The 17249-nt window shown below is 48.3% G+C and overlaps 1 protein-coding gene and 1 pseudogene across 1 annotated transcript; both read left to right on the top strand.

The window, feature by feature from the left end:
- The first annotated feature begins 3521 nt into the window (after positions 1-3521).
- Positions 3522-4545, top strand: LOC144093749 (uncharacterized; annotated as a pseudogene).
- Positions 4546-6051: 1506 nt separating this feature from the next.
- LOC144114994 (uncharacterized) lies at positions 6052-8332 on the top strand. The gene is made up of 2 exons (XM_077649094.1): positions 6052-6063; positions 7898-8332. Exons 1-2 carry the CDS (start codon positions 6052-6054, stop codon positions 8330-8332), a joined length of 447 nt encoding a protein of 148 aa, XP_077505220.1.
- The last annotated feature ends 8917 nt before the right edge of the window (positions 8333-17249 follow it).

Below are 17249 nucleotides of genomic sequence, written 5' to 3'. Positions count from 1 at the left end.
CCTTATATATTTCATTTACTATTGAAACGTAGAACGCTATTTTCAAAAATTATTATCTCGTCTACAGAAGGGAAGAGTCTGACGGACACTGCGGTCAGATGGATGACATTATATAAGACCACATCAGTGCTCTGGATTCCACTCAGAGCAAAATAAGTACAGCAAACATTAGCTACTAAGGCCATTCCTGCATTCCAGTAATGCGGCAAGGCTGCTAACGGTTTACTGTCGTGATTTGTCTCGTAAGCTAAAGGTACTGAAGAGTCCTAACCAAAATGTTCGCAAGAGCTCTCCACATAAACATTTATTTTGTGTTTCCATGCAGCTGCGCACATGCGTTGAACGTGCTAGGTACTGTGCTCAAAAATATAATATTTTTGGCCTGACTCTGCATGTTTTTCAGAAAACAAAGAAGGTTATTTTTTGACTACCTCTTGTATTTGAAGGTAATGTGCAACTTTACATAAAAACATCATGACAATATATCTTAGAGAAAGTAAATACTAGAAACAGGAGAAACCTTAAGCTTTCTTTGTTCACACCGACCTAACCAACGTATCCACTGCATGAACACACAAAACTTAAATGAAACGCACTGGTACTCAAGAACGAAGTGAGAGATGCCCCACAAAGCAGGCCCTCCAGCAAATGGTGTTGACCGTTTTTTCATGGCGCTGGGGTTAATCCGATTAAGCCGCAGTTATACAGTACCCCATGCGTCCGCCACCCCCTCCAATTTATGCCTAGCAGCGGGTACAAGGGAATCGGTCAAAGGGAGAGAGGAGGAAAATTTGTCGGCGCCATTGGCTGGAGGGTCTCCTTTGAGAAGCTTTTGAGGCTTCGTTCTTGAGCTTTATCCGACTATATCAGTGCATGCTAAATTCATGCCGTGCTAAGCAGCCGTCTTTCTCGAATATCACTGGAACGAACATGCACCGGCGCCAATAAACAGCGATGCGAATGCGTGGCTGTTCTTTTTCACAGACACCATCGTAGCAACATTACGAGGAACAATGGCCTACGGCGAGGAGGCGCTCGCAACGCTGGCCTCGGCGCCTGCGTGACCGGAGGAGGAAATGTGGCACAGCGGTCGTTCCAAGGGGGCGGGATTCGGCGCATTTGGATCATGGGTGTGGTTACACATGTCGTGAGTGCTTGACTTGAGTCCAGGAAGCCATCTCGAAGCCCGGCAATTACGTCGAGACTTTCGATGTTTAGGGCCCGGCAGCAGCGTCAGTCACTGCGGCGCGCAAGACAGCGCGCCAGCAAGCATGAAGATGTGAAGAAACTTGGAACTCGGCTTCCTTTTTCTCTTGTGTTTAAGCAGACACTCTCAAGGGAATCAAAGAAGCGATCGTTGGACAGCGAAAATTAAATGTAACAATCGTGAAAAGCGTGTTGCGGGACGAAACCTGGAATATTCATAAAAAAACGCGTATAGCCGGACAAAGGTGTCACAGTTGCGACACCGGATTACAAAACTCATGGTCATTGCTTTATTTATTTTTGAATGAAATCAATCGAATGAGAAATGAGGTGAACTGATTGGACTTGCAATTACGACACCGAATATCTGTAACACGGAGATGAGTGATGTTGGTAGGCTAGTTAGGCCAGTTGAGTAATTAGGCTAGACGCAGTTCACAGACAGGACACGCGTGCATGGCGAAAGACGGGGACGCTACAGCAAGTGGTTCTCTGTTTAAGATAGTTAGCGTCATATTGGCGATTACATGTAGTTAGCTATTGTTCAGAATAAGCAGGGAGCGCTCATCCCTCGCTCCGCAGAGCCCAGAGAACACAGTTTATTTCGGCGACATGGTTTCAAGAATTGCTTCAAGATGCAAGATCACGAAGAAGATCTAAACAATGCGACCCGCATTATCAAAATAAACAATGCTGCCATGGTTAAAAGCAAGCTGTAATTCAGGAATGCCCCTGCCTTAAAGGCCCAAGCGTTTGCAGTTTAGGATTTTGCCAACGAAGAACAGCGCACCGAAGACGCAGGGACACGAAATAGAGGTAGAGGAAGACAAGACCTGACTTACAACTGTGTCCGTCTATATGTACTTTCTTGTCCCTGCGTTTCCGGTGCGCTGTTTTTCATTAGCGAAATTGCTAACCAGCTAACCGTGTAGTTGCAGCCACACAGTTAGGAATTATTAAGCTCCACTGTCTTACGCCCTCCACTTCTCCATATCCCCCACAGAAAAGAAAGTTAAAAAAAAAGCTGCGGAATCTATTGTAGCTTACGTTATTTACTGCCGGTGAAGTGCGCGTCATTATTAAACTTAACGATCACAAGCTATTGCAAGGAAACTTCCTATAATTTCTTAGCGAAATGAGCTTGTGAATGCACTACGCTGGGAGCTCGCCGCCACGTAAGAGTTCAACATAAAGTAAACATAGCGTACATCTCGTTTGAAGGTCATATTATTTGATGCGGTGCTCACAAAGTCGGTGCTAATAAAGGTGTAAACGGGAATTCGCTCCGGCTTCTGAATATTTTTCTTTTATTTCACCATTTTGTCTGTATATTGTTTTATTTGTTACGCTCACTTATCTTTATTTGTTTCTCTCGTGTTTGCCTGCTGCAAGCTCTCTCTGTGCAGTTTCTGGTTCCAAGATTCAACAAAGACCAGAAAAAAAATGTACTCAATCTGTTTTTTTTTTTTGTGGCTTTCATCAGTTTCATGTGCCGCATCTAGATTTTCTCTTTATGACGCATGCGCAGTGAGTAATGCCAATGCCTGGAACTGATATACGGTCTTATTCACCCGAATTAGTATGGCAGAATTGACGTCCCCTATTTTTTTTTCTTTTGCTGGTGTGCCAGCACGCAGCGAACAGGCGATACAAAAGAGGTCGACCAGTTTCCGATAAATCTATAGGAAGCCGATGCCTCCCAAGAAGCAGTAGAGAGCTGGGGGAAGAAGGCGAGAGCTAATTCCAGTAAGTAGTTGGTCCATTCTCAGAATTCTTTTTTTTGCGCACAGAAGACAGGCGCCCTGTCCTGTCTTCCTCGTCTTTATTGTGTCGTCTTTGCGTGCACAAAAAAGAATTCTGGGAGAGCTAATCCTACCTGCTTAAAAATCGCCTATAGATGTTGGCTGTGTATGGTTAGCTGTTTTTTCTTGTGCTCTTGAGGTCTTTTTCTATCGACCTACCTCCGCCCTTGTATTCCTGATAAGGTTTACTTTTAAACTCGTCACCCCTCTCCCCTTCCCCTGGACGCCAAGACATGCTACCTCCCTTTGGCAACATAAGCAGTATCCCTTCCCCAAAATGCCCCATAGTCATCACTACCACCCCTCATTGTCTGGGATTCCATGAACCCCAAGGGAGTGCCTTCTTTATTTAGGCCAGTATACATGGGTGACTGAGCGCAAGGCGCCTGGGAAGGCTGCCGAAGCTGCTGAGTCATGCGTTCATGCTGTCCGATTTCCGAACAAAGAAAAACGCCCTATAAAAGCCGGTGTCCCCGAAGCAGAAACCGCAGACCTTTGCAGATATCCAGCACGATGAAACTGTCTTCGCTTTTTGCTGTCGCCTCCATTGGGGTCCTGACGCTACAGCAGGGAGCCGACGAGCTTTTCCGGTCCAGCTTGGCCTTGCTTCCCATCTCTGCTATCGTGAGTCTCGGCGGAATCGGTGGCCTTAAGCTTGCCACAGCCATGAAAATCCTCGGCATGCTCGGCTGATGGGACGTGAGTCGTTACGGCGTTGGTCTGCGTGCGTCCATGGAGAACAACAAGCTCCCGGATCGCGTAGCCCCGTTGCCCAAGCCACGAGGCATCTTCGCCGGCCCAGCCATCCCTGTGCCCATAGCGTTGCTGCCTTACGTCATCGGAGGGCACTTCAAAAACCCAATGTCCGTCCAACTCCCGGTCAAGGACTTCATTTTGCTGGCGAACCAGTGTGTGCAGTTCGATTCTTCCAAGGACAAGTTTTCCTCCGATGGCGCCGCTAGCTTCAAGGGAGCGAAATGATCATCAGTTCACGCCTCTGGAGAGCTAAGGAGCCCGCTGGTTAACGTGGACACCCAGAAGAGTGCCACACTGCGTGTAAGTAGCTGCGCTTTGTTATGTTTTTACCACGGCATGTTCATGATGTGGATTCCAGACGCGGCTTTTGCGGCAGACTGCTAAGCTGGATGATTTAGTGGCCTTATCTCCAACCATGCTCCCTTGCGCGTATTTAAGCCTAACACCTTGTTGCTATATCTTTACAGGGCCGACGCAGCACCTCGGGTGACCCGCGGGTGATCAAGAAGCCGTCGGGCTGGTACGAGAGCTGGACACGGACCGCTGCATACTGCGCCTGTCATGCGAGGTCAGCGCGGATCTCCCAAGCTACGGCCCGTACGGGCGCCGCGTCGCCTCATTCATGGACAGCATTGGGCCCGACGGGAGCGATTCAGCTTTCGTTGATTTCGAGAAGGCATACGGCCAGGGAAGGTATATCGGCAAGACTGGTTGCATGAAAAACTACGCCACGTGCAAGTTCGACCTGCAGGCACTAGTGGCCCTCGTGGAATCTTCGTAGAGCGGTAGCCAGCATATTTGTCGAAGCTGATACGTCAAGACTCTGGCTCGACTGTGAATAGTGTAAACAGCCGGCAATAAAACCCTTGAGAATAGCACCTATTCTCGTGCGTTTTGTGTTATTTTTAAGGGGAAAATAATTTCGATACCATCAAGCTTGGTTTTCCTCGCCGCCCTGTGCACCTGCATCGTTAAAACTGACGCGGTTAGCCATTTTTTACTCATGAGTAATAATATACTGGGCCATTCAGCTAACAGTTTAGAATATTCCGGTGCATAGGCAGGTCGAAATAAAAGAACTTTTTTTAGGAACAAACTGGTCAAAGCTATGGTGGTTGTTTGAATAACGCCGTGGCTGACAGTATGTTCCTGGGTTTCCTAACTTTAGCAATTTTTAAAGTGCTCGCTTAAACAGCGGGTAGACGTTGTGTGCAGCCTCAATGGTTGTTTATTCTTTCACTTTATAAGCATTTGTATTTAAAGCATAAATGAAATAAAAATCAGTTCGGCGGACGTCATGTTAACCAGCGACAAATGAGCTTTCTTTTTTAATTCACTCCGGTGAGTGACTAAGAAAGTAAAGTAACGCGTTACCTTTTTATGCATCATACGACGCCCCATCAGAGGTTAATTGTTTAATACCACAGGCCCAAAAGGACTTCCGGATGCATATTTCAATGCAGCGTGTTAATCGCCAGGTTCGAAATTATTTACGCCTCGTCCAACTCCGGCGAAGGCTTCCGCAAAGGTTGTTGGGCGCCATGAAAGTGGTCCAGCCGGGAAGATCTGTCCATCTGTGTCGCGCTCTGATACACATGTCGAAGAAAGCTGGCGCTAACTTGCGAGCCTGAAAGTGGAGAGCGAGCGGAGCGCACTTAACCCGCAAGTTCATGCTCTGCTGGTGCGTCGGAACTTGGTAGCGTACCGAAATAGAAGCTCCCCGCGCGATCCGCTGCAAAGAGGAGAGAGAGCACGTGTGTCCCCTCCGCGACCACGGTCAGTAATGATGCCAGCGCGTACCTCCCATTTTTAGAGCTCGGCGGCATCAGTCGAACTGGGTTCCGTATAGCGCACCGTCCGGGTCGTGTGATCGGCCCTCGCGGGTCCTCTCGGTGGCGGTCCGTTACGTAACGGCGAGGAGCGCGCCTGTTTACCCTGCGTGTTTACGCGCTCTTCCGGCCGGCCGCTTCCCATGGGCGCACTTCCTGGCCGCTGGGCACCCGGTAAACCAGTTCCTCCTCGGACGAGATGCACGCCGAATTTTTCCCGCGAGTTCCCTTTCATGATTGACATCGCGGAGGAGAATTCGGCCAACAGGAAGCGATTCGCGCGGGAGGGGGGAGGCGCGATGCGTGAGGCTCTCGTAATGACCGCGCACTTCCACCTCTCACTCGCTTTGTTCCTTGCTTGCGCGACCTCCTCGTTCTCGCGGCGACACGTCGCGTCCCGTATATAAGGGCGCCGGGGCCCGGTCAAAAGTCACCACTGGCGTGCTGAGCCGGGAACCATGCGAGCCTCTGTGAGTACGACCGGCGCGCACCTCGGTATTAGCGAACACGGCGCGCTACTGGAGCTACGGTCGGCGACAGCGCTAGGTCGCTGGGTCCCCTCTAGCGTTGCGTCTGCAGTTGCCGTCAAGGACGCGAGCGCGGTGGTCTGTGGGGAAGATTTTGTCCTCTTACGCATAGCCGCAACGAACGCACCAGATGTCAGGTTCGAGCTAAGAATTAGGAAACCCATTTTACTACTTCTTGGCGGAACAAGAGGACTATAGTTATGTATTGAACGCAAAATGCTAGGGTAACAAGGAACACATACATCTCTCTCTGTACATATATATTTTTCAAGTCAAAATGCTTCGATTGGTAAACCGCTTACATGCATTTTACGTGACGTCTATCTGAGGTTGAGTTGGTTCAGCCAAGTTCAAGTAGCCACGGATAGCGGTTCTTTCTGAAGGGGGACGAAAGGTCCCTACGGAACAACAATCGGAAGGTACGATAGGATACCTCTCGGGCGCCAAGACTTTCTATTTGTCTCCAAGGCTTCGGCATGCTGCATCCGACCTCGATGGAGTGCGCTGAAGTCTTGCACCTTAAAGCTTTAACCACTTGAAACATTTAGCGGAACGGGCTGCTGAGAGCACTGTCGTCCTTAACACTTATGCGTCTCTTAGCATAATTTATGATAGGCCTCGGGTACTTCGCGCTTGCAGAACAACTGCCGGAAGTTGCCGCTTAGGCCGTGGATGCGACACGATGTGGATGCACGCAGGACACCGCGTCTAGAAAATGCTGTGATAAAAATAAGCACAGTGCCTGCACGCCGCAGAGGTGCTTCCGCCACGCAGTGAAGCAGGGCTGCCTGTGCGTGTCGTGCTGCGTCGCAGTTCGCGCACTGCGGCGCAGCTCACCTGCGTAGGCGCAGCGCCCTGCCCGATCCCCAGGAGGTCACCTTATCGCTTTGCAAGGGGCGGCTGGTTAGGTCAGTAGAGCCGCGCGGTAGTTCTCGACACAGTAATTGTTGGATGATTGAACGTGTTGCCGCTTCAGCGCTCTAGGCAGCAACGGCGTCATGGCCGAACAGCTGCTTTAATGCGGTGTGTTAGCAGTAGTACACCGTGCGGAACACCCCGACAGCTTGCGCGATTGGGCAGAGAATGCGCTACAAATGACGCCATTGCCGAACCTTCTTGATGCACTTGAATTCGTTTTTAGTCTTGATTTTAGTCATTTTAATGCTACGAGCAAAACAGAAAGGGTCTGCAGCTGTCGTCAAAAACAGTTCGTTGAGAATAAGGCAGTCCGGTCAAGCATTTAAATGTACTTCGTGGTTTATCCGAGAAATGTTGAAGTTAAAGGGATTTGAAGTTACTGAGCTGCGTTCTGATTTTTCATTTTCAGTTAGCGAGAGGGACTGCACTCAGCATATGTGATGCTTTTGAAGTGATGCGTTAAAGCCTGCCGCGTCTCTTGCTCACTTCACGAAAAGTGGCCGCGGTAGTGCCCGTCTTTCTCTTCTTGAGTGGGAGCCGTAGTTAACTCTGCGTAAGAAAGGACGGATGCACGACGGACCACACCGCATTTTCTGCATACACATGCTATTGCATAGTACATGATTGTAGTGAACACAGGTTTGGGAGCTGAATAAGCTGTCAGAACTCTAACGGGAGCTCGAATGCAGAGTGGAAACTACTGAATAAGAGAGGTAATATATTTCCTTCGATTCCACCAGAAGCAAGATGACTTCGCGCGCGATCGGAGCGACTCCTTCGGGCACCTCTGCCCCTGACAGCTGTTTGGGCCCACCCACGAACCCTGGGACTTCATGGCGCGCTTTTCGTTTCGCTGCAGATTCTTGTTCTGCCTGCCCTTGTGGCAGTCGCCTCCGCTGGAATAATTCTGGGCGGAGGCGGTGGAGGCGGCGGTTTCGGCGGAGGCGGTGGTTTCGGCGGCGGCGGAGGATTCGGCGGCGGCGGCGGCGGCTTCGGCGGGGGCGGTGGCGGCGGTGGTCACGTCATCAGCTCGTCCGTGTCCTACGTCAAGACGCCGGTTGTGAGCGTCAACTACGTGGCCAAACCCGTGGTCAGCTACGTGGCGAAGCCAGTGGCGACAGTGTCGCACGCACTCAAGCCTGTGCTCACCTACACCATCTCTAGCGGAGGCGGAGGCTTCGGCGGTGGCGGTGGATTTGGTGGCGGAGGATTCGGCGGCGGCGGCGGCGGTTTCGGCGGTGGTGGATTCGGAGGCGGCGGCGGTGGCGGCCACGGCGGATGGGATTGGTGGTGAAAAAGGAGAGCCGCCTGCCAGCCAAGCAAGTTCGTAATTCTCGGTCAGATTACCGCGGTGCTGCATTTTCGCCTACAAGACACGCCCCGACCAGCTACAAGCCACCAACCGCTGCCAAAGACGCTAGGAAGACTAACGTGTCTGCTGTGCCTTCAGGAAACAAGAATGATACTCCGTTTCAGGAAGTTTCAAAGTTTGAACTCCGGGTACCTGCCAATAAAGTTTATTTCCATTGTTTTGACGGTTATTTTGTGTCGGCTGCTAAAATCAGATTACCGGGTAGCCTTTTGGATCGATTTACATCTAAACAGCGAGACCTATTAGGACCTCGACAGGAGTGAGCGCAAATTAGGAGTGAGTGCAAATAGGAGCTTAAGGTGAGAGAAAGCCCACCAAGTTAGTACATCTGCAACATTTCAATCTATGAATTCTTGCAAAAAACAAAACAAAACAAAGCCGTATCTTAGGAATGCAGAACGTGAAAGGTGTGAAACTTTTTATTTGACTTTTCAAGCCTTTCTATTGAGAAAACTGCTAAGTTCTAGATTATGATTTATAATCTTCAACACGAAACCCCAAAGGGCTTCCGCACTCAAAAGTTGAAAATAGGCTTTGCCTTGGCAATTCGGACCTTTCCATGGGTATGCGATTATAAAAATTTTCAAATATCAAATCGAGTGTCCTACCGTTCGATTCATTAAACGAATCAAATAGTGCATGTTAAAAATTGTTCTAAATGAATCAAACATCTGAAGAGTTAACTGAGGGGTTAGTTGGTTTTCAGTAATTATACTCACCTCATTTAGCGCAAAACACGCACGAGACAAAAAATGGAACACACAAGACCAGTGTTTGATCCCATGTGTTCCTTTCTTTTGTGTGATGTGTGCTTTGCACTAAATGATATGAATCGAGCATGGTCTCTATTCTCGATTGCTTTTCGAATAATTGCCATGAAGTTCTTATCAGACATGCCGTAGATTTCTTCAACGGCTGTTTCAAAATTGGGGTTCACTCCGACGCAGCACAGGCTGCTGCTCTGATCGGTCTGTGAGGAATTGAGAGTTGAGCGCCACAACGCGCTCCATTCGATACGCGCAGTTGACAGTTCGAATACATGGCCTCCAACGTTGAGCGAAGCAACACGTTTTAGGCATTTTCAGCAAACTGCTCTGTTACCCGACCTCAGAGGCCGTGGCTCATAAACAGCTCACGCCCTCTCATCGACTGAGATATGGCGCTGGATTATTTGCTCTCACCATCAGAAGCACAATGAAATTTTCCTACACGTATGAGATGCCGGTCAGTGTTAGCGTACTGTGTGCATATTGCGAACCTCCCAGTGTAGGTCAGTGTTGCATATTTTGATCGCTATAATTTTAGGTCATTAATTTATAGCACCGCAAAGCAACGCTGCCGCTACCGCTTCGCTAATTCACACGGTTATTCGTCGAGAACGAATATTCGTACAAGCATAGTGTATTGGTAAACATACTCGATTTGTATTCGATTCAATTTTCAGCAACACTTTTCGTATTCTGTCGCGGTGTTGAAGAAGTACTAATGCACACCCCGATTCATTTTCCAAGCGCCGTTATGTTGAAGGAAGAGAAACTATGTACAAACGAAGGTTAGCCTCTAATGTTGACCAGAAGCAGGTTTAGTTGTCTGCACATAAACTGCGTGCATAAGGACAGCATTTAAAAGATGCAGACATGACTGCGCTTGTCTCGGCAGCTCTTTTAGTGTGCATTTTTTTGGAAAAGATATGATTATGCACCAACTAGCCCGTTCCCGAACGATGGTAAAAATTCCAGGTATACGCAATCTCTGAGTGGCAACGAGCCCTGGCCACACGCTAAATGAATACGCGAATGAGAAAAGCACTTTTAAGAGCGTTAGCCCTTACTCATCACGTTTGAAGATTTCGTGGGGTCTGCTACCATCCTTGATCACAGCGTCATCTGTGGTAGTAACCACTCATCACGTTTCGAGATTTCGTGAGGTCTCCTACCACCATGAGATCAAAGCGCCATCTTTGGCTGCAACTAGAAAACAGCGCATCTCGAATTTAGACTTGTAGCGCCATCTACAAATAGAATTGTAGAAAAAAACCACCTGCCGCGTGCAAATGATGACGCCACGGTCCAATATGGTGGATAGAGGTGGAACTATGCGAGTATGACATCAGGGGAGAAATGGTGGCATAGTTTCGGTTTCTCGATTCCAAGATGGCGGTCATATAAAATTCGTTGCGCCCTCTGATCCCTTTCTCGCCCCCCCCCTCACCAAAAATATCCTAAATCGGATAGGAAAACAGCGCCGTTACGGGACAGCAATACATGCATATACATTCGTTCCGCTATATATACTCCGACAACAACGGGCACCCATCCGGGGACAGTTGTATAAAGAAGTTGGTAGGCAAATAAAACCCTATGGGTTGTGGTAGAAATAAAACCACAATTAAATAATAGGTCAACATTGTATACATGCATTTACTAATTGAAGCGTTAGCATATCACACTGCAAGCCGAATTCTAGGCCAACCTTGACCCCCCCCCCCCCCCCCCCTTGCCACAAACGAACCAAATTCTGTTTGGGACGTAGCTTGAGGGAGCACAACTCGGCAATAAGTAGACGTGCATCGTAATTTCTCTGATAGATGGCGCTAGGCGGCTATCGTTCAGCTAGGCGGCGTGCGTGCACGCGTAGCCGAGCATGGTATCAATTCACCCCGTTTTAAAAGGTATTACATTCCATTTCTCGAGACGAGCGGCACGTTCTTGTTCGCTGTCTTCATTTAGTAAACCAAACAGCTAACGCTCGTTACTTCAACGTCTTCCAGACGGTGGCTGCGGCACCTTTTTTTTGCAATACTTAATCGAAAACGGATAGAGTAGGCTCGCTATAAAATCGAGTGCGAAACGAAAAATGAATGTGGATTGGCTCAGATAATCCAGGATATAGAAAGCGAAAGCTGTCGGCGTTTATTGTGTTCATTGGAGTTGGCGTTGACAACGTTCCAGACGCTGACGATTTTGAGGAAAGGAAGGGAGCATATCTGGCCCCCTGGGTCAGTGGACGCCTCAACCGCGCTTTGAGGTACGTGGCGGTAGTGAGAGAGCGATGTGGGCCTCATACATTAGCGCTGACAACGTTGTGGCAGACACGTGGCACTGCAGCAATAGGCCGCAGTGTTCATTTGGTCACCAACCGGTAGCGATAAACCATTAACTGCCACATGCCAGGGTGGCAGGGTGGGTGCGATGCCTATCCGTGTGTGGAACGCAATCAGAAAATTTTTTTGCAGTTGGACACCACCGCCACGTACATGAGAGCGAGATTGAGGTGTCCACTGACCTAGGGAGCCAGTTGTGCGTCTTTCCGTTCGTGAAAATGAACGGCCTCTGACACGCTGTCAACGACAATGAACCCAATGGACGCCGGCGGCTCACTTGTTTTGTTTGGTTGTTGAGGAAAGGAAATGGCACAGTAACCGTCTCAGATATCTCGGTGGACACCCGAACCGCGCCGTAAGGGAAGGGATAAAGGAGTGGGGGAAAGAAGAAAGAGAAAATTGAGAATTGGTTTCGACAAAAGGAAATGGCGCAGTATCTGTCTCACAGCACGGTTGACACCTGAACCGCGGCTTAAGGGATGGGATAAAAGAGGAAATGAGAGGATATATGCACGCGGCGGCGGCGTTGCCAATGCAACGGCGCAGCTGCGGTGAAATGAGGGTCAAACTGCAGCCCACGGCGAAATCGGCACCGCTAGGCCAGTAAAGCTTTTGCTTTAATATTTTCCAATGGGTGTTCAAACAATGTGTATGCTGCCTATAAATCATGGAAGAGTATTTGAAGAGGGCTTTAACTGACAATGCCATTGTATGAACGGCTTTCAGGATCGTACTGCCGTGTCAGAGTATAGAGTAGAAGTAAGGATGGCAATAAAAGAAAAAAACAAACGGGTAACTTGTGGCATCACCCGAATAACAACATATATATAGATGTTCGAGTTAAATTGACAGGGACATCGAAGATTAATTGTACAACGAATGCGTGACTCAATTATCACCTCGATGTTTCTCGAACACACCCGTTCAAAAGAAACAAAAATCTTGCAGGCTGGCATCAGTCGGAATAAGCACGTCTATTTGTGACAGGACTTACTCAGGGCGCCCATCAAAAAAGACCTTGCTTGCTCGAGACATTACTTGTATTGAGTTGAAGGAAAGACGCCACCAGGTTCCTTCGAACACCTCCCGGCCGGCTGTTCGTTCACCGCGAGACATATCGTTATAGAAGGCGCGTATACTGACGTGAATAAACTGTGTTCAGCAGAGTAGATAGACGAGGGCAGTGTCGGTCGCACGGCGAGAGTTGTCAGCAGCACGAAAGGAGAGTGAAACACCAAATGTAAACAAATGCTCTTTGCAGGCCGGTGGCTATGGATGATATTGGTAGCACTGCGTCGCAGTATATTGCACTGGGGCGCTTGTCGGGCTTTTCACACCGCTGGGTGAGCGGAACGAGGCACAGGGCGCTAATCCTTGCTTCCCGCAGCACCGATAGCAGCAGTACAGACTGACGCGACTTGAAGCTAATCGCTTTGGACTTAATATACTTGCATTAAGTACTCTAGAATAGTTTATTTTTGCAAGATTGCTGAAGGAAACGCATGAGTTCCGCCAGCCGCTTGATTTCCCTACTCTGTTAATCATTTTTGTTGGAAAATAAGTGACCTTCATACCAGAAATAATTTATTGATCCTGCTCGGAAGAAACGACCACGACAAACTTCATACCGTGTTAGGCTTGAAAGGTGTGGTGTCTGATAGGGGGACATTTTTGAGATGCTTGTCAGTAATATTCGGTGCTGCATCAGTATTTAGTCTTAAATAACTATAAAAAGATTGAGAATACTGATTAAGAAATACTGTATATTCTAAATAACTTAAATGAGCTCTGTCCAATTCGGTCACTCAATCGAAAGGCTGATATCCTACCGACTCAAATATGTAGTTATAACATTCGCGCTTTCGTATAAATTGCATATATGCTACAGTTGGCGCTAAGAGACTGGCTACAACTGAGTTTGTGTCCCCGTTCATAATTATTAAAGAAAGCAGCATCACACAATTGCTGAGTTTAACAAATATATTCGCAGACAAAAGCGGGAGCCAACGAAGACAAATTCTTTGGCGAGAAAGCAATATTTATTTTATTTTCCCCTATCCTCTACGAAAACTTGCACTTCATAGCTAAAGCTGTCGCGCTGGAAGGATTGATTAAACATTATAGCCAGCTAACAGCAAACTTAAAAGAATTCCGGGACGAAGCGACCCCGAATTGGGAAGTTTTCGACAGGAAGCTCTTCAATCGCTTAAGTCTTAGCAAACCGCGAAAGCAACAGAGCCCGCTGCCTGCAGTCGCCCTCACTGCCGCAGGATAATGGCTGAATGCCGCCAAGCATTGACCACGGTATAGTACATCGGCTATGATCGGCTGCTGCAACTTTCGGTCATGTTGAATATCTTGTCCGTGTATAAGCACAAGATAGGTCCTTGCACTACACTTGCCACCTTTACCTCAATCATCGCCAGGCGAAGTGCATGATACCACTTGCAAGGAGCATCACAATTTCCAGACAACGACGTACAATGTCTCGCACAGAACAGGGCTCGTTAAGACATGCCATTCACATTCCATTTCAAAATTTTCTTTGTTTCCTGAGCAAGGCAAACGCCCCTGGGTCTTCTTTTCGTTACAATCGCCTATCTTGCGCAGAGCTTTGTGAAAAATGCTAAACTTGTCGCCATGCACTTTGCAGCAGCATCCGCTGGGTTGTAGCCGAGAAAAATGACGCGGCTCGCTCAGCTGGTTGACATCATCCCTGTGGCTCTCGTGCCGATCGGTGAGGGAACGATCAAGATGAAAAGCCCCAAGGTCCTTCAGCAGGAGCTAAGATCTCTCACTACCCACTACCTCCAGATCTCTGAGGTGCGACCGTTCGGCCGGAGAGGCATTGTTTGCAGGTCCGCTGACATTGATTGTGTCACAGACCTGCTCCAGTGCAAAATATTTCAGTCCTTAGCGGTTAAAGCCTTCATCCCGGAACAGCTCGCATGTTCCAAAGGTATTGTTCGTGGCGTGGACCCAGCATCTTCCCCGCAGGATATACTGAAGGAGTTTCAGGATGCAGGTGTGGGGGTTCTTTCTGTCTACCGGTGCAGTAGAGAATTCAATGGTGTGCGTGTTGCGACAGAGTCAGTTATCACTACGTTTGCTGGTTCCTCCTGTCCTTCTGAACTCAAGGTTTGGCCGATAGTGTATCGTGTGGACCCTCTGCAGCCCCGTCCTCTTCAGTGCAACAACTGTTGGCGTTTCGGTCACAGTGGTAAAGCGTGTAAGTCGGCGACCCGCTGCCGGGTTTGTGGAGAAGGGCATTCAGATGACAGCTGCGCCTCTGATCAGCCCCAGTGTTGCCTATGCAAGGGCACCCACTCAGCTGATGATGTCAACTGCTCGAAACGAGCCGACGAACAAAGCCTGCTCGATATCATTCAAGCGAAACGATGTTCGAGAGCAGATGCGTATGCACTTCTGGATCGGAGGGATAATACATATGCCAGCCGTGCACGAAGCTCTGTTGCTGATATACCGTCAAGTTTGACTACTTAAATAGTGTCCTCAGTAGAACAGGCTCTTTCTGTGGTGGTCGAGCGCATGCTGGGCAGTTTCACCGAGGCTCTATCTCAACTTGTTGCTGGCCAATCTCTGCCTACTGAATCACATGTTTCGGCGGCTAAGCCGGCATCACTCCCGAGTGCTGCTAGTAAGAGTCATTCCATGTCGCCTCCTACCGTGCCCCAAGTATCGCCTGCCAACAGCGCTCCTGACAGTGTCGCTCACGTAGATCCTTGTAGCATGGACGTTGAAATGCTCACCACTTCCCAGAAGCGTCGAGCTTCTTCCTCACCCTCGAAGTCAGCTGTTCCGCAAGTCAAAGCAAAGAAAGGACCCCCCAAATTAATTCCCCAGACTGATGTGCTGAAGGAGGCTGTCGATGCCTCTTTAACCAGTCGATAATCATGGCGGGTCTAAAAGTTATGCAGTGGAATTGTCGCTCCGTACTTTCTTCTTTACCGGATCTTGAATTACTTCTTCATAAACATAATCCAGATATTGTGATTTTACAAGAAACGTGGCTCTCTCCACTTAAATCATTCACATTTAAAAAGTTTCGTGTTTTCAGGGTAGATCGCGTTAATGGCAGGGGTGGTGGGTTAATAACTATGATCTCTACGAAAATATGTCACCGGGCATCAATCTCGCAGACAGTTATGCGCCCTGACTGTGAGTTGTTGGCGGTTGAAATCTCCCTTCCACAGTGCGCCAAAGTCACTATTGCTAACGTCTACTTCCCAATCGGTGTTCACAGGACAGACTGTTTGGACACCTTACTGAGCGGCGCAAACAGCACAGTCATCGCAGGAGATTTTAATTCGCACCACAGTGCCTGGGATAGTCGCTCTGACTCCTGCGGCCAGCTTCTGTGGTCCTGGATGTCAATGAATGCAGTGCGCTGCTGTAATTCCGGAGCAGTAACCTTTATGCGTGGAGGATCCCGTTCGATCATAGATTTAACATTAGCATCTCGTGGGGTTGGCGTATCTGCATGGTCAACTGAAGAATCAGGTACATCTAGTGACCACTTTCCAATAACCTTTTCTATTATATCCTCGCCTATCAGAAAAGGTGGTGCAACCATGAAATTTCTAAACCACATTATGTACAAAAAATTGATATCTGCCTCACTCCCCTCCATAGTTAGCTCAGGTCGAGCACAAAGAGCTCAGCGGACAATTACCTTTCTGCAAGATGCTGCTGAGAGTTCTGTATTCTCGGTGTGCACTAGTGCTCCTGCCAGACAGCCGTCTCCTTGGTGGACGGAGGAGTGTGAGAAAGCTTATCGTCGTAGAAAAGCAGCCTGGAAAAGGCTTTCCTATAATCAGAGCCCAGCTAATTGGATAAATTATAAGTTCTCTGCATGTTTCAAAAGAACTGTTAAAAAGGCAAAGGAGAATTATAATCAAAATTTAAACACGTATCTCTCAAAACCCCAGAATAAGAAGGCTCTCTATATATTCATGGCGCAGAATAACAGCTCTCCGGCCTCCAATCGCATAAGGTCAATGGTAATGTCTCCGCAGGAGGCTAAGCAAAACCTTGAACGCATCGTGCAGGGGCTGGACTTACGTTTCCAGGTACAGAAAGCAGAACCTTTGCACACTCTCACCCCCAGCTCGGACTATCCTGAGGTCGACGTGTCGGAGCTCCTGCAAATTGTTTCCTCGATGCACTCTGCTGCTCCGGAATCTGACGGGATTACTGTGGGCATGTTAAAGATTTTAGCGCACGACTTTCCAACTCACCTTCTAGATATTGTAAATGCGTCATTGGAAACCTCTTGGATTCCTCACAGTTGGAAAATTGCGAAAATAATTTTACTTTTAAAAAATGCAGACAATGAATTTCAATTAGACAATATTCGGCCGATTGCTTTAACCTCAAATTTAGTAAAGCTAATAGAAAGAGTAGTACACAGTCGCCTCACAAAGCATGTTCATCATATTAACGGCCTCAGCCCCGCACAGATTGGCTTTCGTCGCGGTTGTTCCATATGGTCCGCGCATGTGGATCTCGAGAGCTGAATACGACTCTCAATGCGCCAGAGAGAAGTTTCGGCCTTGGTGACGCTTGACGTTGCGAAGGCCTATGACAGCGTGGAGCACACAGTCCTCATTAACAAGCTTGCTCAACTACAACCACCGCATTACCTCTACGCCTGGATTTGTGAATTTCTAAAAGATAGATTTTTCTTCTGTACAGACGGATCTTTTTGTTCTAATA

This window comes from Amblyomma americanum, chromosome 1 (assembly GCF_052857255.1).
Source record: "Amblyomma americanum isolate KBUSLIRL-KWMA chromosome 1, ASM5285725v1, whole genome shotgun sequence".
Classification (NCBI taxonomy): domain Eukaryota; kingdom Metazoa; phylum Arthropoda; class Arachnida; order Ixodida; family Ixodidae; genus Amblyomma; species Amblyomma americanum.
The sequence above is the reverse complement of the archived record's forward strand: the minus strand, read 5'-3'. Positions and strand labels throughout refer to the sequence as shown.